This window comes from Corylus avellana, chromosome ca4, assembly GCF_901000735.1.
Source record: "Corylus avellana chromosome ca4, CavTom2PMs-1.0".
In the NCBI taxonomy this organism is placed as follows: Eukaryota; Viridiplantae; Streptophyta; class Magnoliopsida; order Fagales; family Betulaceae; genus Corylus; species Corylus avellana.
The window spans coordinates 30,657,196-30,682,771 of NC_081544.1; the positions used below are offsets into that span (position 1 = coordinate 30,657,196).

General features: G+C 37.0%; 7 protein-coding genes across 7 annotated transcripts in view; 1 reads left to right on the forward strand and 6 right to left on the reverse strand.

Annotated features, from left to right (window-relative positions):
• The window catches only part of LOC132178404 (uncharacterized), a 3,465-nt gene extending 2,765 nt beyond the window's left edge, over positions 1-700 (reverse strand). Inside the window, exon 1 of the mRNA XM_059590845.1 lies at positions 515-700. Coding sequence (XP_059446828.1) covers positions 515-700 — 186 coding nt within the window. The remainder of the gene's footprint in view (positions 1-514) is intronic.
• Positions 701-1,077: 377 nt separating this feature from the next.
• Positions 1,078-2,606, reverse strand: LOC132179541 (uncharacterized). Its single transcript, XM_059592279.1, has 2 exons — positions 2,238-2,606; positions 1,078-2,151 (listed from the first exon to the last, which is right to left on the reverse strand). Exons 1-2 carry the CDS (start codon positions 2,552-2,554, stop codon positions 1,278-1,280), a joined length of 1,191 nt encoding a protein of 396 aa, XP_059448262.1. The 5' UTR covers positions 2,555-2,606; the 3' UTR covers positions 1,078-1,277.
• A 1,408-nt stretch (positions 2,607-4,014) lies between these two features.
• On the reverse strand, positions 4,015-5,299 carry LOC132178405 (uncharacterized). Its single transcript, XM_059590846.1, has 2 exons — positions 4,983-5,299; positions 4,015-4,888 (listed from the first exon to the last, which is right to left on the reverse strand). The coding sequence occupies exons 1-2, from the start codon at positions 5,297-5,299 to the stop codon at positions 4,015-4,017; spliced, it is 1,191 nt and encodes a 396-aa protein (XP_059446829.1).
• Positions 5,300-7,435: 2,136 nt separating this feature from the next.
• On the reverse strand, positions 7,436-8,988 carry LOC132179230 (uncharacterized). The gene has a single exon (XM_059591898.1). It carries the CDS (start codon positions 8,763-8,765, stop codon positions 7,590-7,592), a length of 1,176 nt encoding a protein of 391 aa, XP_059447881.1. The 5' UTR covers positions 8,766-8,988; the 3' UTR covers positions 7,436-7,589.
• Positions 8,989-12,014: 3,026 nt separating this feature from the next.
• Positions 12,015-15,122, forward strand: LOC132178635 (uncharacterized). The gene is made up of 8 exons (XM_059591106.1): positions 12,015-12,447; positions 13,166-13,246; positions 13,364-13,423; positions 13,856-13,899; positions 14,320-14,362; positions 14,461-14,532; positions 14,614-14,715; positions 14,811-15,122. Exons 1-8 carry the CDS (start codon positions 12,067-12,069, stop codon positions 14,928-14,930), a joined length of 903 nt encoding a protein of 300 aa, XP_059447089.1. The 5' UTR covers positions 12,015-12,066; the 3' UTR covers positions 14,931-15,122.
• A 1,881-nt stretch (positions 15,123-17,003) lies between these two features.
• On the reverse strand, positions 17,004-18,478 carry LOC132179035 (F-box protein DOR-like). Its single transcript, XM_059591653.1, has one exon. It carries the CDS (start codon positions 18,402-18,404, stop codon positions 17,199-17,201), a length of 1,206 nt encoding a protein of 401 aa, XP_059447636.1. The 5' UTR covers positions 18,405-18,478; the 3' UTR covers positions 17,004-17,198.
• Positions 18,479-19,298: 820 nt separating this feature from the next.
• Positions 19,299-25,576, reverse strand: part of LOC132177332 (choline/ethanolaminephosphotransferase 1) — a 9,944-nt gene continuing 3,666 nt past the window's right edge. The window contains exons 9-19 of the mRNA XM_059589601.1: positions 25,227-25,321; positions 24,984-25,052; positions 23,820-23,889; positions 22,394-22,457; positions 22,270-22,310; positions 22,096-22,180; positions 21,431-21,493; positions 20,432-20,490; positions 20,245-20,297; positions 19,911-19,983; positions 19,299-19,591 (exon numbers count right to left, since the gene is read on the reverse strand). Coding sequence (XP_059445584.1) covers positions 19,570-19,591; positions 19,911-19,983; positions 20,245-20,297; positions 20,432-20,490; positions 21,431-21,493; positions 22,096-22,180; positions 22,270-22,310; positions 22,394-22,457; positions 23,820-23,889; positions 24,984-25,052; positions 25,227-25,321 — 694 coding nt within the window. The 3' untranslated portion in view covers positions 19,299-19,569. The remainder of the gene's footprint in view (positions 19,592-19,910; positions 19,984-20,244; positions 20,298-20,431; positions 20,491-21,430; positions 21,494-22,095; positions 22,181-22,269; positions 22,311-22,393; positions 22,458-23,819; positions 23,890-24,983; positions 25,053-25,226; positions 25,322-25,576) is intronic.

A 25,576-nucleotide genomic window follows, 5' to 3' on the forward strand; every position in this document is an offset into this window, starting at 1 on the left:
TGCCACGTGTCAATTGGCACTGTAGCTGGAACGGTGCCGTTCCAGCTACAGTGCCGGGCCCTTCTCTTGGCAAACATAGCTAAAGAGATTTGCAGGAATTCACGACTATTATTTTATTTGTTTGAATTCAATGTCTGATCTTTTAATGATTAAAATACTAATTATATATATCTTTTCACTTTTATTTCTTTCATTTACAGTTTTGTATTTCAATTGTGTCGGGTTTGGAAGCAAGAGAGAAACAGAGAGGGTCGATTTGGTAAAGATTCGACAAGAAATAGTGAAAACAAGGCCGAGTCTTCAAAAAAAAAACAAAAAACACACAATAACGAAATACAAAATGAAAAGTAAGCAACTTTTGTAACGCATATACAAGAACAGACTAATTGAATTTTACAGTGTTCTTTTTTTCTAATTTATAATTTTTACTGTATTTTAATTTAGAAGACAACAAGAACTTTTACTCTCATTTTCCCCTACTCTATTTAATATGGTTGAAATCATAGGTTAATACCAGGCTCCCATCCATTCGTTTCACCACAAACCTCTCAACCAGAACATAAAAACCAAATTTCCTCCATCCCCCCTTCCCTCCAAACTCCTCCACTCTCTTCAGTGTCACATGCTTCTCTTTCCCCCCAACCCTTCCCTCCTCCCACTTCATTCTCTCAACGACTTCTAAGATCAACCCCGCAATCATTTTGTATCAGCGGTATATATATATACCGCTGATACAAAATAATCACAAAGCAGACGAGAAATATTTGAGATAATTCTGATCCTACTTATTAAAGTTTCTCTGGCTCAAGACTTTTAAGTGAGAATAAAACAGAAAGTAATTCTCTTTGCACCCCTTTTCTTCCTTCTGGATGGCCAATAAACTTGAGATAATTCTGATCCTATGCAGGGATTTTCGCCATATTGTTTCTCATCTATCCTCGGACAAGTTTTAGAAGACGGATTGATCTCATGAAACAACCATTTATATATATAGTTCATTGTCTCTTCTTCTTAAACAGACAATTACATCAAAAAGGACAAGAAGAGAAAAAACAATGGTACGATATAAAGGTAACAAAAATCACTCAAATCTTCTTGTTGAATCCAACTTTTGACCGTTGATTCTAAAAATCAATTGATGTTCAATGAGAATACATGTTCAAAGAGCCATCTAAGTGAGCAAAGCGACACTTTGCACCTCTCACACGGTTCTTTACATATTGCTCACAATTCTTTAGCTAATACAATCAAATTTAATTAAAAGAGCAGCAATATTCTCATTCCCATTTGCTCCTAATCTGATGAGTGTGCTTGAAATCATAGCTTAGCACCAAGCCTCCATGCAGTCGCTTCAATACAAACCGCTCAACCAAAACATAACAACCAAATTTCCTCCACCCACCTTTCCCCCCAAACTCCTCTACTCTCTTGACCCTCACCTGCTTTCCATCTCCCCCAACCCACCCGGCCCTTTCCTGCTCCCACTTCATTCTCTCGACTATTACTTCACTTAACGCCACACAAGTTTCTTCTCCCGCGTCCCCATTGCTCCTAAACCACACCAAGCTATCACCCACATTCCTCTCATCAACCACAGCTTCCCTTCCACCAACTGTGACAACTTCTCTTTCCACAAGAGCATCCACAACCACAGCGTTGCCTTCACTCTTATTCTCACATGCAAATATTTGTTCCCATTTTTGCTCCAGCTTCATCTCGTAATATATCAAATTAGTCATCGCATCCTTCCACGATTTCAGTGTTCCTTCCCTAACAAACACGAAGGGACAATACCATTTTCCCACCACCACAGGTTGGGAGCTCCTGTTTGATAATGGGAAGGTGAATTCTGGTAGGTGGGCACGGAGGGTTGTGTCAACGCCTTGCGCTTCACCTAAATCGAATTCAGGGGAAGCTGAGGCACGCACTTTCCACTTTACTTTCCCCAAAATAAATGGAGGAAACCCATCTGGAGCTACGGATTTGGCAGTAAAACGACCCCCCCAATCATTGACGATTCCTCCTCTGAGACGGATCTCAAATTGCTGATTTACGTTGGTGGGATCCAAAGGTTGTGGTGGCACATCGGTGGCGTATCCGCCGAAACAGCAGGTGGTCTCATCCTCCGCCGTTGAACTTGTGTACGCTTCCCTGGAAAAAGAATTTGAGCATGAATTAGTCATCTGGGCAATCATATATCATGCTAAAATAACCGTGGTTTGTGATAAAATGCATACCCTTTATGCTTCTTGTATTGTATCGCGTAGTAGAGATTGGAAGACAGGGGCTGGTTAATGACTGGAATGAAGATAATGTTCTGAAAATGAAGAACTTGGGTAGATGCGAAGCCTGTTGAGTATCGATGTTCCAGGCTCTTGTTCTGAGGAAAAGGAAGGTGCTTGATGTCAATACTCTTGCACAATCCGAAACAACAAGTTGGCTCCGATTCTTCATCTTGGATGACCAGAATACCAGAACTCGGACCCTCCGGTGGAGGCAAGGAGAGGGCATCAGGAGACCTTCTGTACGCTGAAAGATGTCTTGTTACATACATTTTGGCTTTGTGTAGGTTCTGAATGGATAGCACCCTGCTTTGTATATTATCTACAAATGTTGAATTCAAGCAAGAGTTTGACAAAGTCAATGGGGGTTTCTCTGGCGCAAGACCTTTAAGGGAGAATAAAACAAAAAGAAATTCTATTCAGAAGATTTGTGAACGACTATCCTACTATCATACAAGTGAATAAATAATGTGATGATAAAATCAGCCTTTGAATTAATATATATATATATATATATTTTACTAAGTACTTTTTTTGTAACATCATCTAGTTGTAACAGTTGTACAAGAGTTTATCACTCTACACGTTGGGTTAAAAAAAAAAAAAGGGGTTAAATCTTGACCCTAATTGTTTTTAGAGGAGATGGATCCCGTTTAGAGTACTATATATAGTGACTTTTACATGCACGTAAGACAAATGCTCCGTTTATTACTATGTAAAATGTTTTTCTAAAAAATGATTTATTGAAAAATATTTTGAAAATCACAATATATATATATATATATATATATATATATATATATATATAACACTTATAGTTAGGTCTCGATTGAGGTCTCAGACAGGTCCTGGGCGAGTCTTGGTCAAGTCCTGACAACTTTTCGGCTTAAGTCTATCAATTTAAGAATGAGATGCTCAAACTCGAAAAAATAGTTTACGATTTTCAAAAATAAAAATTATTTTTCAAAAATTAAAGAAGAATTTTCGGTCAGAAGAAAAATACTTTCTGTTGACTATTATTTTATGTTGCACCAAACATCAAAAAATAGAAAAACCGTTTTCCATAAATTATTTTCCAGTGGAAACAAAACGGAGCCAAAATCCTGTTTCTATTTGCAACATGAAGCAGAACCAAGATACAAGAAAACACCCGTTTCCCCCCTTAAAAAAATGCATTCCATTTTCATACACTAATATACTATTTTCGTCTTCAGTCTTCACCATAAAAATACGTTCTCTCTACCAGCTACTACAACACTTATTGTCTTAATCCTTTGCTCCCCTTTTCTTCCTTCTCGATGGCCAATAAACTTGAGAATTCTGATCCTATGCAACGATTTTGGCCATATTATTTCTCATCTACCCTCAGACAAGTTTTAGAAGACAGATTGATCTCATGAAACAACTATTTATAGATATAGACTGATATAGTTCATTATCTCTTCAACTAGGGTAATTACATCAAAGAGGGCAAGGTGGAAAAAAAAGAGAGGGTAAGATATGTGCATAAAAGTAACAAAAATCACTCAATCTTCTTGTAGGATAAATCCGTTGACCATTTAATCTAGAAATCAATTGATGTCCAATAAAAAAAGTCAAAGTTTTTTATACATTCGAAATTACACTCTATAATGCATATTCTAAAAGCCATCTAAGTGAGACGGTTCTTTACATAATGCTCACAATTCTTTCACTAATACAATCAAATTTAATTAAAAAAGCAGCAATATTCTCATTCCCATTTGCTCCTAATCTGATGAGTGTGCTTGAAATCATAGCTTAGCACCAAGCCTCCATGCAGTCGCTTCAATACAAACCTCTCAACCAAAACATAACAACCAAATTTCTTCCACCCGCCTTCCCCCCCAAACTCCTCTACTCTGTTTACCCTCACTTGCTTTCCATCTCCCCCAACCCACCCGGCCCTTTCCTGCTCCCACTTCATTCTCTCAATTATTACTACACTTAACGCCACACAAGTTTCTTCTTCCTCGTCGCCATTACTCCTAAACCACACCAAGCTATCACCCACATTCCTCTCATCAACCACAGCTTCCCTTCCACCAACTGTGACAACTTCTCTATCCACAAGAGCATCCACCACCACAGCGTTGCCTTCACTCTTATTCTCACATGCAAATATTTGTTCCCATTTTTGCTCCAGCTTCATCTCGTAATATATCAAATTACTCATTGTATCCTTCAACGTTTTCCGTGTTCCTTCCCTGACAAACATGAAGGGACAATACCATTTTCCCACCACTACAGGTTGGGAGCTCCTGTTTGATAACGTGAAGGTGAATTCTGGTAGGTGGGCACGGAGGGTTGTGTCAACGCCTTGCGCTTCACCCAACTCGAAATCAAGGGAAGCTGAGGCACGCACTTTCCAGTCTATTTTCCCCAAAATAAATGGAGGAAACCCATCTGGAGCTACGGATTTGGCAGTAAAACGACCCCCCGAATCATTGAGGATTCCTCCCCTGAGACGGATCTCAAATTGCTGATTTACGTTGGTGGGATCCAAAGGTTGTGGTGGTACATCGGTGGCGAATCCGCCGAAACAGCAGGTGGTCTCATCCTCCTCCGTTGAGCATGTGTACGCTTCCCTATAAAAAGATTTGAGTATGAATTATTAGTCATCTGGGCAATCATATATCATGCTAAAATAACTGCAGTTTGTGAAAATATATATATGCATACCCTTTATGCTTCCTGTATTGTATCGCATAGTAGAGATTGGAAGACAGAGGCTGATTCAGGACTGGAATGAAGATCATATTCTGAAAATGAAGAACTTTGGTATGTCCGAAGCCTGTTGAGTATCGATGTTGTAGGCTCTTGTTCTGAGGAAAAGGAAGGTGCTTGATGTCAATACTCTTGCACAATCCGAAACAACAAGTTGGCTCCGACTCCTCATCTTGGATGACCAGAATACCAGAACTCGGACCCTCTGGCGGAGGCAAGGAGAGGGCTTCAGGAGATCTTCTGTACGTTGAAAGATGTCTCGTCACATACATTTTTGCTTTGTGTAGTTTCTGTATGAGTAGCAGCACTCTGCTTCGTTATATATACAAATGTTTGATTCAAGCAAGAGTTTGACATAGTCAATTAGGGGGGTTTTTCTCTACAAATTATATTATTAGTGCGCATAATTGTCATAGTAGCTCAAAGTTGACAACTTAGTCACTGACATGGTCTTAAAGCGAGGAACAACTTTAATTTGACCAACTTCATCAGTAGCTGCTTGAAAATGGACGAAATACAGCTTGTCATTTGCCCTTTGCAGGTGGCTGGGGCAAATGTCCCACCCGCGGGTCCACGACCTCGAGTGGTGTGGCGGGGTGGGGTGGGGTGGACAACCTTAAACTAACCTCCCTCTTGGATTTTTATTAGATGTTTAATTTTAAAACCGAGAGAACTATATACAAACGGAACATGATTCTTTCAATTTCAATGAATCAGATAATATTCAGTTAATTATAATTGATGAATATTTTTGTTTTTTTCGCTTTTTGAATGGACAAAAATATCATCTCGTTCATTTGAAATAGAGAGGATTCAAATTCATATAGAAACCAAGGAGAATCATAACCTTCCTTAATTTTCAAATTTATATAAGTGGTCTACTGCCTAATGGGTCCAAATTAAGATTATTATTATTTTTTTCTTCTCATTTAACTTTTTACTTTTCTTTTCTAAGCAAATTAAACCTAAGCAGCACTAACACCCATAAAGGTCAAAGGTATCTCATCCAACAAGGTGCTTAAACACACTCTGTTCTCCCACAGATGTTTATATCTTTATAAGAAAATATGGTTCACATGGGAAAATAAATTACACTTCACTTTCAAACGAGCACCCAATTTTCAAAGAAGCCACCAAATTTCAATTGAGTGCAACATGTCCTTTAATTCAAAATTTTGATCCTACGTTAAGACCCTCTATCAAAAAATGTCATTTAAGTGAATGGAATATGAAAAGATAAAAAGACCTTTATTATTAGAACCAATTGTAAATGTTGCAATCCAATGCTTTTTCAAGTGCAGAACACATTGTTTTGTCCATAATTAGAAAAATGAAAAATTACTTTTAAAAAAAAATTAAAAAAATACAAGAAGAAAAATAGACAGACATAGACGGAATTACTTAAGGACCCACAATGGCTGGCCCCTCCCCTTCCTCTGAGAAATGCTATAGTTATAGTTAATGTACCAAAAAAAAAAAAAAAATTATGTTTGGCTCCCGACAAAAAATTAACTTTAGTCTTTAGTCCCATAAATAACTAAAAAAAAAAAAAAGAAAAAAAAAAGAAGAATTCATGTGATCAGTTCAATGTTTCGGCTCAAAGAACGTCGTACAGTTATCCTCGGCTTAAATGATTTAAGGGTTTGTCTATTCGGTGAGGTTGCAATTCTCCATATAAAGCATGATTATGTTGATGATATGTTTATGGTTTGTTAAAAATGGCTAGATATTAATTTTATTTTCTATTCATTTAATTAATCTTCAATTTTAATATATTTTTAATTTATGCTTTTGCCCTCCTCGATAAAAGTTTCTAGTTCAGTCCCAACAGACAGACAAAGAAAGAAAGACAGAAAACTAAACTAGGGATGGGTATTTGCCACTACAAATGAAAAAGGAAGGGGGAGAGTGAGGAAACTAGTAGATGTATGTGGCTCAGTCTGGAGTCAAGTATGCAGATGTGTATTCTTTGTATGTCAAAATAAGTTGCTATTTTGTGTTTCAAAAATTGACCGAATCAAATTATTTGTGGCAGATACTTTATTATTGCATTAAGGACTAAGCAAAGCGTCCCAAAAGGGTAGCTTAATCGTCACTAGTTTGAATCTCTCTCCCTTTTCCCTAGTTTAGACATGTAAAAAAAAAAAAGAAAAAAAGGCTAAGTTTACTTGGTGCAATGATACTGTGAGAGTGGTTGTATTATTATATTTTCCCTTAAGAACTTCGTGTTATTCTCCCCAAAAGGAAAAAATAGCCATTCCAAAAATGAAAAAAAACAAGGAAATAACTATTCTATTTCAGTGGCCGGTTCCAAATGTACCCTAAACTTTTTCTTTTTTGTGTGTTGTGCAATGGACACAACAAGCAAACACATGAGGCATTTAATCTAAGCTACTTGTTATTAACATTTACCAGATTAACATAAAACTACAAACAGAAGAGACTAAAAGATGGGGACTGACTCCCTTCTAAAAGACATAAAAACAGAATAAGAATTTGGCATTTGCTCTTCACAAAAAGATATAACTTTTTTTTTTGTGTGTCATTTCGGTTCATCATATATCAGGTTTTGAACATAAGATCTTCATCCTTCTTCCTTGCACTTCCCCAGCTAGGATGCTGCTTGAAAATCCATCGCCAACCCTTCATACTTTTCCTCCCCCTTTTGATCCCTCTCTCATTCACCGTGATCCTACAGGAACCCCCATTACTGAAACTCCCGTCCCCAGAGAAATTCCCAAACGAACCTCCACATTCATTTGCCACAAAATTACTCCCTCTCATGCTACCAAAACCTGTATCTTGATCTGTCATCACACCCATTTTTGCAGCAGAGAACTCCTGCTTCGATTCTGATGAGTAATCAAGCTTCAAGTCAATAAAGCCCGAATCATCTATGCCATTGAAATCACTCTCTTTGAGTGAGAAAACACGCCTATTAGCTCCTCCATTTAAACCAGCATCATGCTCCAGAAGACCACCCTTCCTCACACCACCCTTTTCAGATTCCAATTGACTATCTTTCTTCTCACCATCAAAGCCACTTTTTCTTGGCTCTGCTTCACTGAACCCACTTCTTCTCCCAGAATCTAAAAGAAGTCCCCCATTGACCCCAGAACTCCTGGCTGCAGAAATAGAACTCCTAGCACCTGATACAACCAAATGATCCCCACCATCCTCTGATCCAAACAACCAACCGCCCCTGAAACTACAAAGAGACCTGGACCTAGACACACCCATATAATCAACCATCCACAAATCACTTTTCTCATCACACCCCCCACCAACACTCAATCTCTCACAATTCTTTTCTCTCTTCTTCCTAAACAATCTCCCAATTCTCCAAAACGCACTCTTTTTAATCTCGACGCAGCTGCTGCTGCTTCTCTTGAGCATCACAACTTCCTCTGCTTTCTCTTGGGGGGGTTTGGGCTTAGAAGAATGTGATTGTGAAACTTCACTCCTTTCATTCTCTATCAGGAACGAGACCCGACCGACGCTCCCCACCTCGACAGTGCATGAATTGCGATTGGAAGAGATCTCAGAGCAAGAGCAGGAGGAGAGACGCTGCTCTCCACAGTCGGAGCAAACCAGCTTGATCAGGCGGTCTTTAAGACAATAAGCGCATATTCCAACAGATGATGAAGATGGGTGCTTCTTGCACGGAAGATCCGATGAAGAAGAATAATACTCCATGTCGTTGTTGAATGTTTCCACAGCTTTGCCTCTCTCTTTCATTGCTTCCCGTAAATGCAGCGTCAATCTTTTACCAGAAAGAAAGAAAGAAAGAAAGATGATCGAATTCTTTGCTTCAAAAACGGTGAAGCTATAAACGAAAGGTAAACAAGAAACAAACTACTGTGATATTTTAGATTTCAAGAATCAAGGTGCTATGACATCTGGAGTGATAGAAGGCACAGAGGCGTCACCTTTACGTTTTCTTTCTCAAAACAGTGCTAGGAAGAAAAAAGAGTGACGCAAGAAAGCACTAGCTCCCAAGGCATTATTGTGTGTAGGGAAGGGAAGGCAACAGCAAATGGAGTAAATCAGTGAACAAACACTTATTCATAAAAATTCCAGTACTGCATGCATTTGTACCATCAATGCCACCATTCCTAATAAAACTACCCTCCCACTTTAATTACCACATAATTAGAAAAATAAATAAAGAAAAGAAAAGAAAAGAAAAGAAAAGGAAGAAGCCCCACCATCAAAGAAGTCTAGATTGTCTGATCTGATCTGAGTCCATCAATCTGTCATCTGTTTTTGGACTTTTTGCCAAATATTACCAGATTTTTCTCTCTTTTTCTTGATCTCTTGCCTTTGACTTTTCCAAACAAAATGACATAAATCCTCCCCTCATCAATCATTTATCAAGCAAAGAAATACACTCCTCTGGCTCTCTTGTAAAAGATTTTTCTTGAATTAGTGGGATATGAAAGTAAAGCAACCCATCAGAGTGGCATAAGTGAAGGCACATATTAATTTGTCCACTCTCTTTTACACTATACCCATCATTTAGTGAGAGACACAATCTTAAACTATGTCGTTTCCCCGTAGATCTTGAGCACGTGTCCCACCGACAAATCTATTCTGTCGGCCCCACTTCTTAGACTAAACGATCACAGGCGTCCTTTTCAGGAACGCTTTAGGAGGAAATTGCGGTTCAGATTTGCTAGGGTGCATGGACAATGATGCTGGAGAAGAGCGGGTCAGCAGAAGCTAAGGCAAGGATCATGCTTCTATCCTAGGATGCTAATCTAGGCCTCAAAGTCTCCAAACAGGGATGTCGATTGACGACACGTGTCACGTTGTTGCAAAGCGGACGGAGCTTTGACGTGTCGTAGTGTACTAAATAAACTGGTTTTATAGACCTATATAGTTCTGCGCACTGACTTTTCCATTTTGAAAAATTTGTGGGACCTTCTACTGAGTGGGCTGCTCACATCTATCTTGGTTACAGCATGTTACGTGGCATTGCCATGATTGGACTAAAACAAGTGGTCTTACTTGATTGCTCATCTTTCCAGTCTTTAGCTTCTACAAGTAATGCCATTGGTGGGGCATAAACATACTGTGCAACTCATAAGCTGAAAGGGAGAGAGAGAGAAAGAGAGAAATCACAAATCCCAAACCCCAAACCAATTTAGTTAGTCTCATCTCATCTCATCACAATGTTTTTTTGTTACTTGAAAAAAATATATATATATATATTATTGTTTTTCTCTCGATCAATATGTTTGATATAGTTATTAAACGGTAAATTTACAAGATTTTTCTAAAACATTTGTATTTTGTATTAGAGGTGACATAATTTTTAGTTAAAATAGGATCTTCATAGGTCATGCTTGACAGCTTGAGTGCCCATGATATTGCAGGTTCATCTCAGGCAGAATATATATATATATATATATATATAACATGTTCAGGGTTGCTATTTTTTTGGGCATATTTCGACATAAATTTCAATATGAAATTAGCAATTTAGAGTTTGATGAGTTTGATCCATTTAATTAAATGAGTCAGATTATAATTAACATATATAGTTTTATACTCATGCTTCAACATAATACAAACCCAGTACGAAATCAGTAAATTATGGTCGAATGATCTGACAAATTTACTTAAGTGAGTTGAATTATATACTTATACGCATACATTAGCACGATTCAAATACGACACGCAAACACTAATTACTCTACCCTTATGGCAAAAATGAAAGAAAAATTATAAAATTCTAATTGAGTAATATTTGGATATCATATTTAATTATTATTTTTTAAAAAAATTATAAATTTAATTATTTAACTAATATTTTATTGATTTCAAATCCAATACTAAAATTGAATTTAAGCAAGGAACAATAAAAATAGAGTTGGCTCCCAAAGAAAAAAAAAAAAAAAAGAAAGAAAAAGGGTATAAAACGGGCAGAGACACGTCTGCCTTGAGACATGATGGCTAAGTTGCACGCAACACGCATGCAAAATCCCTAGGCATCATTGGGGGACATAAACAATTGTTAAGAGGGGGGGAGGGGTGTTATGCATTAATTTACTAAATTTCAAAATGGTGACAATTATGGTGTTTCCATCCCTCTTCTCTGCTCACTAATTATTTTGTTGCTTTGCAGTAATTGACAAGTTCAAAATGTTTCGGGATCATAAGCTTATGCAATTCTATCACATTGGGTCATCTTATTCATCATTAATTACAGCTTATTCACAGATTTACAAGCATGTTTGTTGTCTGACGTGCACTTCCCGGGGGGCCCCTTGCAGTCAAATGCCAAAAATGTTGGTTCATCCAAAATCAAAATCAAAATCAAAATCAAAATCCACCACTTTTTTTGCCCATTGGAAGTTGGAACCAACTTCATCCCAATCGTTTGCACATAAATAAACTCTCTTGGAAATTGGGATCTGACCTTGAATCAGTCATGCTCGAGTAGAATTTGAATCGGGATCAGTTGTAATCTGCACGACCGACTGCAATTATGAGAAGTTGTTGATGGAATTCATTCGAAACTTACTCGGGCACATGAAGTATATTCAATATCTCTTTTAATTACTTGTCTGATTACACTTCAATCGTAAGAAATCTCGACCTTTAATTCTATTTATTTATTTTTTTTCCGGTAGATGATTTGGCTACAATCACATACTACTGATAAACAAACTGCAAAAGAGTTGTGGGTATAATATTACTATTTTTGAAATTTTCTTAAGTAAAATAGTTTTTTTAATGGTCCAAATTTAAGAAAGAGAGATATTTAATTTATCTTTTATTTTGCTTGTTGGGTAATCAATAATATCTATGTAATAGCAAAACTAAAACACAGTCCATGTGAAATACCAAAACTAAAATTCAAGAGCCCAACCTAGACCCAGGCCCCATACTAGGACTCGGCCAGGCCCATTACCAGGCCCAAGACCAAACACACACACACACAACAATTTTCCATCTGAGTACTCTCCCGCTCTCTCATACCTACAGGCTACAGTGACACACATTTTCTGAGAGCTCCCAGTGTTTCATCCCCATGATTCCGTTCAAGCTTCATCAACCCCCTCCATCTTTCTCTATTTCCCAAACTACCACTCTCCACCTCTCTCTCACCCCACGTAAATTTTCAATTCTACCCCTCCCTCCAACCCCTCACAAACCCACAGTTTTCCTCAAACCCTACCCCTTCTCTTTCCCGATCCCTCTCTCCTATCCCACCTTCAAATTGATTAGGGTTTCGAAAGCTGAAGCACCGTTTGCTGGCAATGAAGGAGGCTACACCAAAGCTTCACCGGAGCTGGAAGACTTGTCTCCAGACGGCGCTGTTTATCGGAAGACACTGGCATTGGTGGAGTGCTCCATGTTCGCCGCGCTCACCGGCTTGGTCTACTTCTTGAGCAATTCTCTCGCTATTGAGGTTTGTGGGGCTAAATGAAAAATGGGTCTTCGTCAATTTAGTTACAGAAGTGAAATTTTCGCTTTCTTTGTGTTGTTAATGTTGTAATCTACGCCTCTCTGGTGCTTTTGGTACTGATTCTTGTAAAGAAAAATAGAGGGATGGATATGGAATTTTGTAGCTTTGTTTTTTGTTGGTTGTTAATATAGTTCTCACGTTAGTACAAACTTATACGTATTCCAATTTTAACTTGCTGACTTTCTGTGTGATGAACAATTTTCTATGTGTATATGTTCCATGGGTTATTTCTGTTTCCCTGCATTGGCTATTTAGTTTAGATATTTAGGTTCTTCTGGCTTCTTTGGTTAGATATTTGGTTGTTATAAATAGGCATTCTTGTCATTTCCTGGCTGCATATTGGTGGTTATATATGACTCGTTGGTAGTAACTTACTGATTTGGTATAAAATTCATTTTTCATATTCTCTTTTGAATAACTGGTATTAATCCAAAATAGAAACAAGAAGCAAGTAGCGGCACACAAGCCTGTGACCTGAACAAAACAGAATTTTGTACATACAAGATCAAACAAACATAAATCTAGCAAGCAACTTTCTTTTTTAATCCCCCCTCTATTTTAATAGAATTCTTCAGTTTGGTATAAGAAGCCATTAAGTGTCTCATGTCTGCTTATGCATTCTGCCGTGCATTGTTTCTCAATAAGATATGGTTTTCCACAGAATTACTTTGGCTGTGTCTTCTCGTTGCCAATAGTAATCTCCTCAATGAGATGGGGCGTTGCAGCTGGAAGGAAAACTATGGTTTGTACCCATTTATTCCCACCATATTAAAAGATCAGCATATTTTTTTTTGTTGGAAGAATAACGTATAGATCATGGAATTATAAACTTTATGGAAATGATTCCTTTTCTTGGTAGGTGGCAACAGCCATGCTATTACTTGTCTTGTCTGGTCCAGTGAAAGCCTTAACCTATCTGGTAAGCTTCCCTTCTGCCTAACATACCTTGTTTTGTTTCTGTGCTTGCAGTTTTCTTACAAATTTAGTATATTATAGATTCAAAGCTTTCACTTTCCAGGAACTTGTTTTCTTGCTCAAATTTTAATTACTTTTGATGCGTTTTAAATTATTTTTTTAATGTTAATTTTTTTTTTTTTTGAAGAAATTGTAAAGAGAAATGACTTATACTGTAGTTTCTGTTCCTTGTTAAAGCATGTTTTGTTTCTTTTATTATATATCTGTATGTATGTGTATTTGTGAATATATGCATGTATCGTAGCTTCCATTATTTGGGATAGCTAGGTTCTGTTCTTTTCTTTTTCTTTTTTGGAGTGGGGGGGCATAATTGCTGGTAATTTTACCTACTTTTTAAGTGTAACTGACCTACTTTTTGGATATTCCTCTTCTGCAGCTTAAGCATGGAATAGCTGGCTTCACAATGGGTTATTTGTGGAGGTATGCGATGCTCACTGTGTATCAGTACTGATGATTCTTCTTTGGGCAATGTGCACACTTACTTACAAAATTTCTTAAATGGTACAACATTATGTAAAAGTTTTGCTAATCTGTTTGTTTTTTTGGTCCCTATTCATGGTTTACAACTTTGTGGGGACTTCTGTTTTTTGTATATATATATATATATATCGTTTTGATAACATTTAAACCATATGAACCCAGTGCCAAGTGACTTAGATTAGTTTGCTTAGTCAGTTCTGGTAATTTTGATGAGCAATGGACTACTTTTTTGAGGTTATTTTTAGCTTTTTAATTTTGCATTTCCTTTATCTTATGCAAAATCTATGAATCTTCGATTTCTGGACAAGTCAAAAGTCATGCAGTAACATCTTGGGTTTTTTGTTTTTGGCATATTCTCAGGTCGGGAGCAAATTGGACTCTTTCAATTTTGTTGTGCACAATCGTAGTCTTTGCTCCACTTTGCCTTGAATTCTTTACACCTTTTAAACATTGCCTTCTATTTCCAAATTTCTTTTGACAGTGAGAATTTTATATATGCAGGTTCGAGCAATTGGTGCTGTGGGATATGTCTTAATAACTTCATTCTTGCTAAGAGAAAACATACTTGCTTTGGTAATTGATAGTCCTTTCACCTCTGAGGTTTTAATTTGAGTACCTGCTATTCATTCACAGATTTCTTTCATTTGCTTGTAGATCACCATAAATATTCATGCTTCTCTTACATTCCTGTTCACTGCTACGGGGATTAATACAATTCCATCGATGAATGTGATATATGCCATATTTGCGACCTTGGTATCCTAAACTCTCCACCCTGTACTTTCAACAGCCTCCCCCATCCCCTTAATTACTTGTCGACTAATATGTTCTCGTTTTTATTTTTTTTTTAGGTTTTACTGAATTGTGGATGCTTCACATTCTTGCTCCACATTTTGTATTCTGTGTTCCTTACCAGGCTTGGGATGAAGGCTTCACTGGGATTGCCAAGATGGATAGAGAGGGTTGTATAATTGTATCTGAGGCATTAAGTCATTGAGTCATTTTCAGTTTATATAATACCATACGTTAAAGGTGTCAGAAAAAAAAATCAATAGCTAGGTTTGGGTTAGATTCGGTATATGTATTTAACTTCATTGATCTTTATGTAAAGTGTTAGAAACAACATTTTTATCTCACAATGCTGATGCAGTAATTCCAACCGACCCTTATATCTTTTTTTTTTTTTTTTTAATAAGGACCGATTCAATAAATGATTGAGAATGTCTATTAAGTCAACATTGTGAGATAGTTGTTAGATAAAAATATAGTTTCTAGCATCATTCTTATATAAATGTGTTTAAGCCTTTTGTTAGTCTTGTATTGGTAATATATCTGATATCTAAATTGCAACCACCATAAGTCACTACCGTAAACAAAACTACATGCATAATGAATTTTCATGTATCCAATTCCTAAGTAAGAACAAAACTTCAAAGCTGGATGGATGCCTAGCAAAAACAGAGGAAAAGAAGAAAAAAATCAATGAATAATTAATATGGACAATGTTTGTAGCTAGGACTTTTTCGAACTGAACAAGATGATCGTTGACATCTCCCTAGACAGGAACTGAAACAGCATTCAGGTTTTCCTGTTGCCGATTGCTCTTGTCACCCAGTTTGTGCTTAGGTCTGACCTTATTGGAAAAAAGTATCATTGATTTTAATGTGCCATGCAACCTATCAATCACCACAATTCACAAAATTTTCCCTTTCCCGTTTGCTTTAGTGCAAAACCTTGGCAGTCAAATCATAAAGTTATTGGCGATTATCATGACGTTCTTAGCGTACTCAGACACAAAACCCATTACAATTCTCTCAGTTGCGCTGGAAGTTCTGATGCTTAATTTAGCAAAGGTTTTAAGATGAGTAATGGCTAAGCAAAAAGGTTCATCGAAGAAAAAGACGACGAAGGTTCTCTTTTACCTTCCGCTTGCAACTTTCTTTTCTTTTCTTTTTTTTCTTTTTTCGACTTCTCGCTCTCTTTTATGGTACCAAACATTATGTTCCTCTATGGCTTTTAGATCGGATTCTTTTTCTCTCCTTACAGCTTCTAAACACCCTCATCTACTGAGTTTCTGTTTAGAAAAGATGTATAGAGTAATGCAGAAATCCAAGAGAAAAGACTTGCCTGCTTCTCTTCCACCTTTCTTCGAACCTATGTTTATCTATGGATTAAAACAAGCATCATCCATCTGGTCACCCAAATAGAAGGCTTAAGATGGGAAGACCAACCAATGCATCTTAAGCCAAAACATATCTAAGCAACTAATGCCTTAAATTAGTCATTAAGGGGAAAGATTATTGCACATAAAAATCTTCAAAAGCAGGTCTCCAACTTTGGCCGATATACCTCCAGTCAACTGCTCTGGTCTGCAGCACAACTGGTGTTTAATTTTGTCTCAATCTTCCGAAGTCACCATAACCAACAGAATATGACTCAAATATCATTATTTCCCCACCATTAATGAGAATACCTCTTATACATTAAAAAAGGGGAATAATACCTCACCTGACCAAGAAACAAGAATAATACCTCAGAGGCCTATAATTTTAGAACATAACCAGGACAGCCTTCTTAAACTTTTGCAAAATATATTTTCATCTTTTGGATATGTAATTAATCATATAAACATAACTAGAGAGGTTCTATGATTAGGTAAAACCCAATTTCTCTAAACCAACTGTTGCAACTAACCTGAAAAACGAAGAGCTAAGTGTATATAAAGCAATCATCAGAAAAGAGCAAGAACTCTTAAATGATATCACTATCATTTGGACTACATTAATGTTACCAGAAAGAATACTTTGGAATGCATATCAAGAAGAAATGCATATCCTTTAGCAGATGACATAGCCAACTAATTTTAAGGAATGCTACTTCACATGAAGAGAATCAAAATTGAAAACTCATCTTCATATCAATACCAACCCAGCAACAAAGGGCAACTACTCACAAAGACAAACAAGTATCAATAAAGGAGTACTTCACATTCCACATTAAGCACTCGAAGGAATTATTATGGGGAAAAAAAAAAACCACAACAGTGAAAACAAGAAGCTATTGCTCGTAATTAGAAATAAATTAATTCATAATACTCTAAATTGGCATTTTTTTGGGCTAGATAATAAGACATAACTAAACCTGTTTAGGTACAAAACCAACAAGAAGCCATCTCCAAAGCTAAGCAATGCAAAAGAAAAGAGAGACGCCTACACTACATCAAGCATCCAAAGGCCCTCTTAAGAAGAACCATTCTCTTTGCTGTCTTTATTCGAATCTCCATGTGGTGGTTCATTACTTACTCCGTTTGTAAGACCTGCACTTCCCACATAACAATGAACGAACTTGAGAGTGCGCAGGCCCGAAGTCACCCATTCAGGCAAGCCCGGGATGTCAACCTTCTTGAAATATTTTTCCTCTCTATGGTAGAAAAGCACCCAGGCAGGGCTCTTGTACAAAGAAAACGGCTTCATCAAGACCTCGCCCGTTGGCAAAGTCCCAATAGGACAAGGCCGACCTGAATCATCCCATCGGAACGGTAACCGAATAGACTCCTGAACCCACACATGATTGTGGTAATCCTTTAGTACCCACAATTCCAGCATCTGTTCCTCAACAAAACATGGGCTCTCTAAAGCGTTTCTGCCCTCTGAAGTTATCAGAGCCAAACACCCACCAATTTCGACTAGCCGTTCCGGTCGTACAAGTTCCGACGGGTTTACACCCTCTGTGTACCCATCAGGATAAGGGATTAATCTTAACTTCTCATCTCTGACATCGAACGCAACGATAGAATCCCCGTACCGGTGAATCCAATGCATTGCGCCATTAAGACAAACACTTCTCCCGCCACTGGCATACTTGACACAGTCAAAAGGCAACACAGGATCTATCTCTCTCCACGACATAGTCTCCTTGCCTAGCGTCAAAACATTAAATTTCATCTTAAACGCCCTCGGAGTCGACTCCGGAAGCGCTTCGGTCCACCGAATACGGAGCACTTTGTGCGAGTTGGTTGAAGGGTCGAACCCAAAGTGCGTCGTGATGTTCCAAGTTGTTTCTGCAGCGTCATTTCCCGGACGATCAAGAGGAATATTAATGGTTTCTTGGGTAGTGGGATTGTATGCGAGTATTGGGCCCCCAAAGTAATAGGGATATTCAGCATGGTGAAAGCAGAACAAGCCATTGAGATATTGCGAAGAGGCGAGACCCATGGGTTCAGTCTTGAGCGTTAAGACTGAAGTGGCGGGTCCCAAACACAAGTCTGGGAGGACTGGGACGGAGAAGAAGTGTTGCTCGCCAGAGTCTATTTTGTAGGCGGGGACGAGGAGGTGGGGCTCGGCGGCGGATGTGCTTAGGTGACGACGGGAAAAGGTGTGGCAGCGTGTTAGGGAGTGGCAATAGCGCACACATTGCCTAGCGCTTCTGAAACGCACCAGAGACATGGCTGGCCAGGGAAGAAAAGGACTTGGTTCAAGGACGTTCTTTGCCCTAGGCGGCTCGCCGCTTCTTTCTATATGCACGTGTCCCCCAATACCTTCCTATATATATATATATATATATATATATATATATGGTATGGGAGTATAAAATAAGTGTAAAAGCAATTTTCTTTTTAAAAATATTATAATAGGTTTTTTTTTTTTTTTTGAATTTTTTTTAATACGTGGAATTGATTCTCTATTTGTCATGTTTGTATTCATATATATATATATATATATATATATATGTTTTTATGGCTTTGCTTTTGATGAAACTCAACGTTGATCATCGGGTTTATATTTTCTACAAATTTTTTGAATGAGAACGACCTGAATTTGACCACGTAGTCGGAAGTCCCCTAAGGAGAGGCTAATCCCTTATCCCCCCCCTTACCGTCAAGAGGGTGGTCGGCCACTTCAAGGGTATGGTTGGAATGGGCCGACCACCCAAAAAAACCTAGAATTGAATTAACTATTGTTATTCGTGTTTGGTGAGAAAATATGAATAACCAAACTTTTTAACTGAAATTGAATATATTTTGCTTAAATTCTCCAAAATACCCAAACTCTTAAAACATTATTTATCCTAGCTCCTTGGGTGGGCGCAAGGAAGGAGGTTGGAATGGTTATTTTCAAAAATAATACACAAACCAAACAATAGAGCAACTATTCCAAGGAATATCTATTTTATTCCTGAACCTATTTGAAGGCAAAGTGATGATCAGGAAAATATTGTAAATTTATAAAAAAATCATACGATATAATAGGCATCCAATAGAAAGGATATCGACCTACAAATTTCTCTCTGCTATGACATAAAAAAGGAAAAACCACCCATGCACATGCTCGCACATCACATGTTACAAACATCTAATGCTTGTATTACACTTAACGAGTTTACATATCTGAACCCGCCTACTCTATTCCGAAAACAAATTATCTATTACAAAAATAAGGATGATTAAAGTAGACCTTCAATGCTAAAACCCAATGACAACTATGTCATCAATGCTATATAAAAAATAATAACCAAAAAAATCGTTGTAGCTGCATCATTCAGATTTGAAACCACCAAAAAGGAAGATGGGCGAACCTGGGAAGGACATCCGGAAGAAAACACCACCAAAATTCAAGCTTCTTTCCTGGTTATCCTGTAATTGACCAACCAAAAAAAAAAAAACATAATTAGAAACAAAGGCCATACTCTATGTAAAGCCACAACAGGGGAAGATCTGAAACTTAAATACTGCAGGATACATTATATTAATAAACTATAGTTAAATGCTAATTGCGATACTGATACCAATGTAAAGACGTTTATTTTCATGAATATGTAGTTTCAACACTGTTATTGGCGAAGTAAGAAGTTGATTTCAAAAAAAAAAACACTAATCCAATCTAAACCTTATTTGAATCAAGTTGGGAAAAAAAGGAAATGTGAAATTCTAAAGTTGTGGCTGGTATTCTCACCTGAAGCAATATATTCCCAAGGCAGCTGTAATTTCATGAACGACTGATGTAGCAAAGTGCAAATAGAGTCCCCCTGAGTTCAGTAAAAGAGGTTTCTCAGGCAAAGAACAGAAAGAATATCACAAAATCACAATAATAAATCTCTAAGCAATAGTAACAGTGTCAAAGCAACTGCCTAATATGCTTTTCCAGAACTTAAGCTCAGCAAGAACTTCGTTGCATTTGAAGCAAATAAATGGAAATTGGAGTTTGTAAAATGTACATAAAAGTAATTTTCAAAATTGATGATATGCATAAAAAATAAAATAAAATAAAAAGGTGAAAGTCACCATACCTGAGAATAGACAGTAAAAAAGAAGAACAAACCTCTCATCAACTAAAGGAACTCTGCCACAATGGAAGAACAAAGTTTCATGAATAAAATAGAACCAAAACCATTAAGAATGGAACAAGTCTGCCATTCAGCTCACAGAAAACAAATTACAACATTCATCAAAAAAAGAAAATAAATTACAACATACCCATCATTCAGTCTGGCTGTGAGTGCATTTGCAATGGCAAAAGGGAGATACAGCAGTGACTGCACAAAGTAATAGATATTGTGAATCACAACTTTTTTCCTTTTGCTTAGTAATTAACTCAATCACCCAACGGCATTTCATACCACAACCTCACATACCACCCCAAAGGCCATTGGCATATTGTGAATCATAACTTAACTCAACCTTAAAATAAATTCCAATGTCAACCAAGGATAACAGTTGCAAAATATTAAAATAACAACGCCCTGCATTGGACTTTGGGAAGTACATCCTAACAATAATCATAAATATTCATCAGTCTTGAGCTTGCTGGAAAAGAGCTTCTTCATAACAATATTGTATACCAACATCCCATTTTTATTTCTCAAATTTCTAGTTTCCAACAAAAGGACTGGACAAATAAGCCATGTTTATATCATGTCAAGCCATAAAGTACAAGCAAAATTACACAACCCAAACATCTAATACAGGTATATTACATTACACATCGAGGAGCCCTGTACCACTGAAAATTAAAGACAAAATCTGACTCAGCTTTGAATCATATACCTACCAAAACAAGTAAAATTTAAGCCACAAAATTCAGGATGCCACTGGATGGGCAGGCATATGGTCAAGCAGTAAATCAACCCAATTAGAAACCAATCCTATTACTACTAAAATCTGTGATCACAACATACTGGCATTACCAGATATTTCGCTCAAGTATTCTAAATGCATCACCAAATCCCTGCAGCTCCATTCTATCATGGTACTCCATTACCACAACCCTACCACTATAAGCAAATTCAAGAGGACCTTTTGCTTTTAATATATGGAATGACCAGGACTTTTTTCCCCCTTCTGGGCATGGGCAAGTACAAAAGAAAACACAACAGGAATTAAAAAACCTGGCCCCACGGGGGGGAATGGTAATCTTGACCAAATTTCAATTTACCAACTAATTTCAAAGGTGTTTGGTATGAGAATGCAACATACCATGCACATATTAGTTTTCAAGCCCTTTGGTTCATCACACAAGTGAGCCAAGATCATCCTTCCCTGCCAAAACAGTTACAATTCAGCAATACTTCGAGAAGTTATAATTAAGCAACAAGGATAAGGAATTTTATTCTCGCACAGGGAAAAAATAAAATCTTACAAAAAAAAAAAAAAAAGATTATCAAACACACTACTGCTACCATGCGGACATTACAACACCAGAAAACAAAGGTGGAAAATAAATGAATGTATATATTTGTGTAAATTATTTATTTACCCTATATTATAGCTGTTGTCAATCACATACTGTAGCTTTCAGAGGAAAATGTACTGAACACCCTAAAATACAGGCCAACCATGCCTCGTACCAGGGTAGAATACCGTAAGCCATAAATACACCCTCAATCTTTAAACTGCAACTACCGATGGTACCTTGCAGTGTCATCTATGCACGATAAGGGTTCTACCACCCCTTTGAGTATAAAAGAAGCTCTTTCCACAATCTAGTCCCAAAAATAGGACCTATTCACTCTCCACCAAGTCTGGTAGATAGCTGGCTTTTTCAATAATAATAACTATAGTAACAAAGCCATGCAATTCAAAGAAAGAAAGTAAAAAAGTTCAACTGAATGGATAGTCACATTGAACCACAGATATCTCACCACAAGGAAACCAAAAGCAAGTCCAGTTCCCATCACAACTAAATGTGGATAGTTCCCAATTATGTCCGATGGAGACAAATAATGCCTGCATCAAGAAACAATCCCAGCATGTACACCATAACGCATGTGAAAAAGAGAAAAATGTATAAAACATAAAACAGATTTGAGTCATACCAAATAAGGACTCCTCCCAAGAGCACAACAAAAGGGTAAAGCTGAAAAGAAACAAGAAAACAATATTACACCTATTATAAGCAAACAGGGTAAGAGGTGTGCATCCAATAGGTTGTAGTATTACCATCGCTAATGCTAGCAGCATGCTTCCTTTTCTTGCCTGAACTACCTTATAAACATTGTGTACGCTGAAAATAAAACACAAAACAAGAAAGATCTAAGCTAATCTTTACCAAACAACAATATTAAGTCATACTTGCGAGCTCTAATGGAAACAGGCAAATCCTTTGGACTTTGAACTTTGTACCATCAACACTATAACACACAAATGTAAGTCATCTTACAGAAAATTACTATAGTGGTCCCTGAGGTTTGACATTGTATCAAATAAATCCGAGGTTTCAAAATGATCTTATAAATCCATGTAATGTCCTTGTATCAAAATGATCCCTCCATACAAATTCCATCCATTTTTCCGACAAAGCTCTTATGAAACTACAATTTTACCCTCAAATTAAAATATATATATATATATATATATATATATATTTTAAAAAGCTTGGTTCTAGGGTGGAATTGGGGTTTGTCGGCCAACCCTTCTAGCCAGTTCTAAGGGTGGTTAAACCACTCCCAAAGCCCTTGGAAGTGGTTTGGCCACCCCCAACAGCCTATTTTAAAAAGCTTGGTTCTAGGGTGGAATTGGGGTTTGTTGGCCAACCCTTCTAGCCAGTTCTAAGGGTGGTCAAACCACTCCCAAAGCCCTTGGAAGTGGTTTGGCCACCCCCAACAGCCGATTATGAAGGTGGCTAAACCACCCCCATAGCCCTTCGAAGTAGTTCAGACACGCCCAACGATCAATTCTAGGATTGGTCTAACACCCCCAAGCCCTTGGGGGTGGTTCAGCCACCACTAGAGGCTGGTTCTGGGGGTGGGTGGCCACTCGTAAACCAACTTTTTCTTTCTTTTCTTTTCTTTCGTTTTTTTTTTTTTTTTGGTAAAATTTTATTTGAGGGTACAATTATAACTTCAAAAGGATTATGTCGAAAAATTAATGGCTAGAATTTGTACTGAGGGATCATTTTTGATAGAGAAGCACACCACAATGATTTATACGAGTATTTTGGACCCCCAGTGATTTATTTGGTACAAGGCCAAACTCCGGAGACCAATTTAATAATTTTCCCTTCATTTTGTTATAAAATTTTTGTAAATTCACTCTTGGTTGCTATGTCTAGAAGGTTGAAATACAGAAATGCATAAACCCCCCCATCATCCAACAATAACAGCAATATGATCCATGTCCATACGTTAACAGTATTGGTGTCAGCCCAGGGGAAAGAAAAAAAAAAAAAACTGTGCCGAAACTCCAGTCCATCGAAGCTTATCATAAAAGGAAAGAACTTGAAGGTTGCATATGAAACAGTGAATCTTAAGTTGAGCAAGTCATAATAAATGTATAATGAGTCAGAAAAATGTCAGATGTAAATTGCTACTCATGCCAAAGAGGAAAAGGAGATTTTCAATAATTTAGGGTATGGAGATCTACGTACTTGAATGTGACTGTTGGAATAACAGCAAAAACTATCATCAGAAATATCACAGCTTTGTATGTGGGAATTTCTGAAATAAACAAAAATGAAAACACAATACACTTCAAAAAAGTGCCAAAGGCAGGACTTTACTGACAATCATCAAGCAGGAAATAAAAAAGTAAGGATATAAAAATGAGAAAGTGAATAAAAGTTAATCAAGAAGTATAAATTGCGAATTTAAGGAGTGGTGGAGCCTGGGAAATAGAGATGAATCACCAATTGAATATCATGAAATGTCTAGAAAAGGCTCCTTATGTTAACTTCTAAATAAACAGAAAAATTAGATGGTGTAGATTAAACTCTTCCAGCAAAAGTAATACAACTTAGGAAGTTCTGGGATCTTAAATGGGTAAAAGAAAATCCTGACAAATCAACAAGTAGCCGCCATATCAATGAAGGAATAATATATGAGATCGCAGGCTGGAAGCAGTGCAAATTTGGGAAGGACACCCAGACAAGGAATAAATGAAAGAAAATCATCTGCATATATTACCAGATTGGGATCTATAGGAAAAAAAAACGCTTAAACCCTAAATGCATTCAAATGAATGTCTTAATGACAAGGTAGAATTTGCCATGCCAATGAAAGATGACACTTCAACTACACAAAAAATGTCAACAAAAGAGCAAAAAATGAAATGTAATGCAATTTTATAGCAGTTTCCAGTGAAGCCCACACAAAAAAATCTTTAGGATTTATTTCCCGAATACCACAATATTTAGCAAGACAAAACAACCTAAATGACATTGGTTTACAGGCATACAGTAACCAAATATAAAATCTCCGTCCCTTTAATATCACATTCCCCTTGACCTTACCAATATAAATCTCATAAAAAAAAACATTTAAAGACATTGCTATAAAGTAAAATTATTGTGGAAATGTTTAATTCAGAGTTTATGAAAAATGAGACACCCTAAGGAGCACACACAATCTAATGCAAACAGATACAACTTTCAGGTAAAGAAACCCCAAATAACACATCTCATAATAAAAACATTCTGGTGGGCTAAAGCATCCAAAATATATTATGCAAGAATTTTGAGCAGGCTCCATACATTTTTTTTCAGTTCCAAAACTAATGAGTTATAGGCCTTCAGCTTTATAAAGAATAGCCTTACCATGAATAAATGGTACCCAACTTAATAAGGGTATAGACTTTCCAAATTCTTGAGCCCACCACTCAGCACCTGGAAAAGTTAAGAACTCGAGTAAGAATGAAAGGGTAAATAGCAAATAACAAAAGAGAACCACTAAAGAAGATTACGCAGTATTGGATTTTAAATAAAGTTTCAGAACATTATTCGTGTGTGCACAAAAGCACATTACTTAGTGTAAAAAAAACATTGGTAGCAGAAGCATACCAACAATGGCTGTGAAGAAATGAGACACATATATCAGCATGAGACCCTCAGTAGGACCATTGATAGCCGGAAGAATAAGGGTATTGGTGAAATAGCTGGATCAAGAAAATCAAATATCAATACTACTAATGAGACATCCAACGGTCAGTAAAATCTACATATATAAACAATAAATAAACTTGTTCTGGAAAGCATTAGATAAACAATAATTCCAATAGTACTATTTCACATAGAAAGGACGGATACATTTTTTTTTTCTTAAAAAAGAAAAAAAAAAAGGTCATAAAGGGCAAACAGATCTCTTTCTTTTTTTTCTCTCTTTTTTTTTTTTAACAAGGAACCACTTTAAA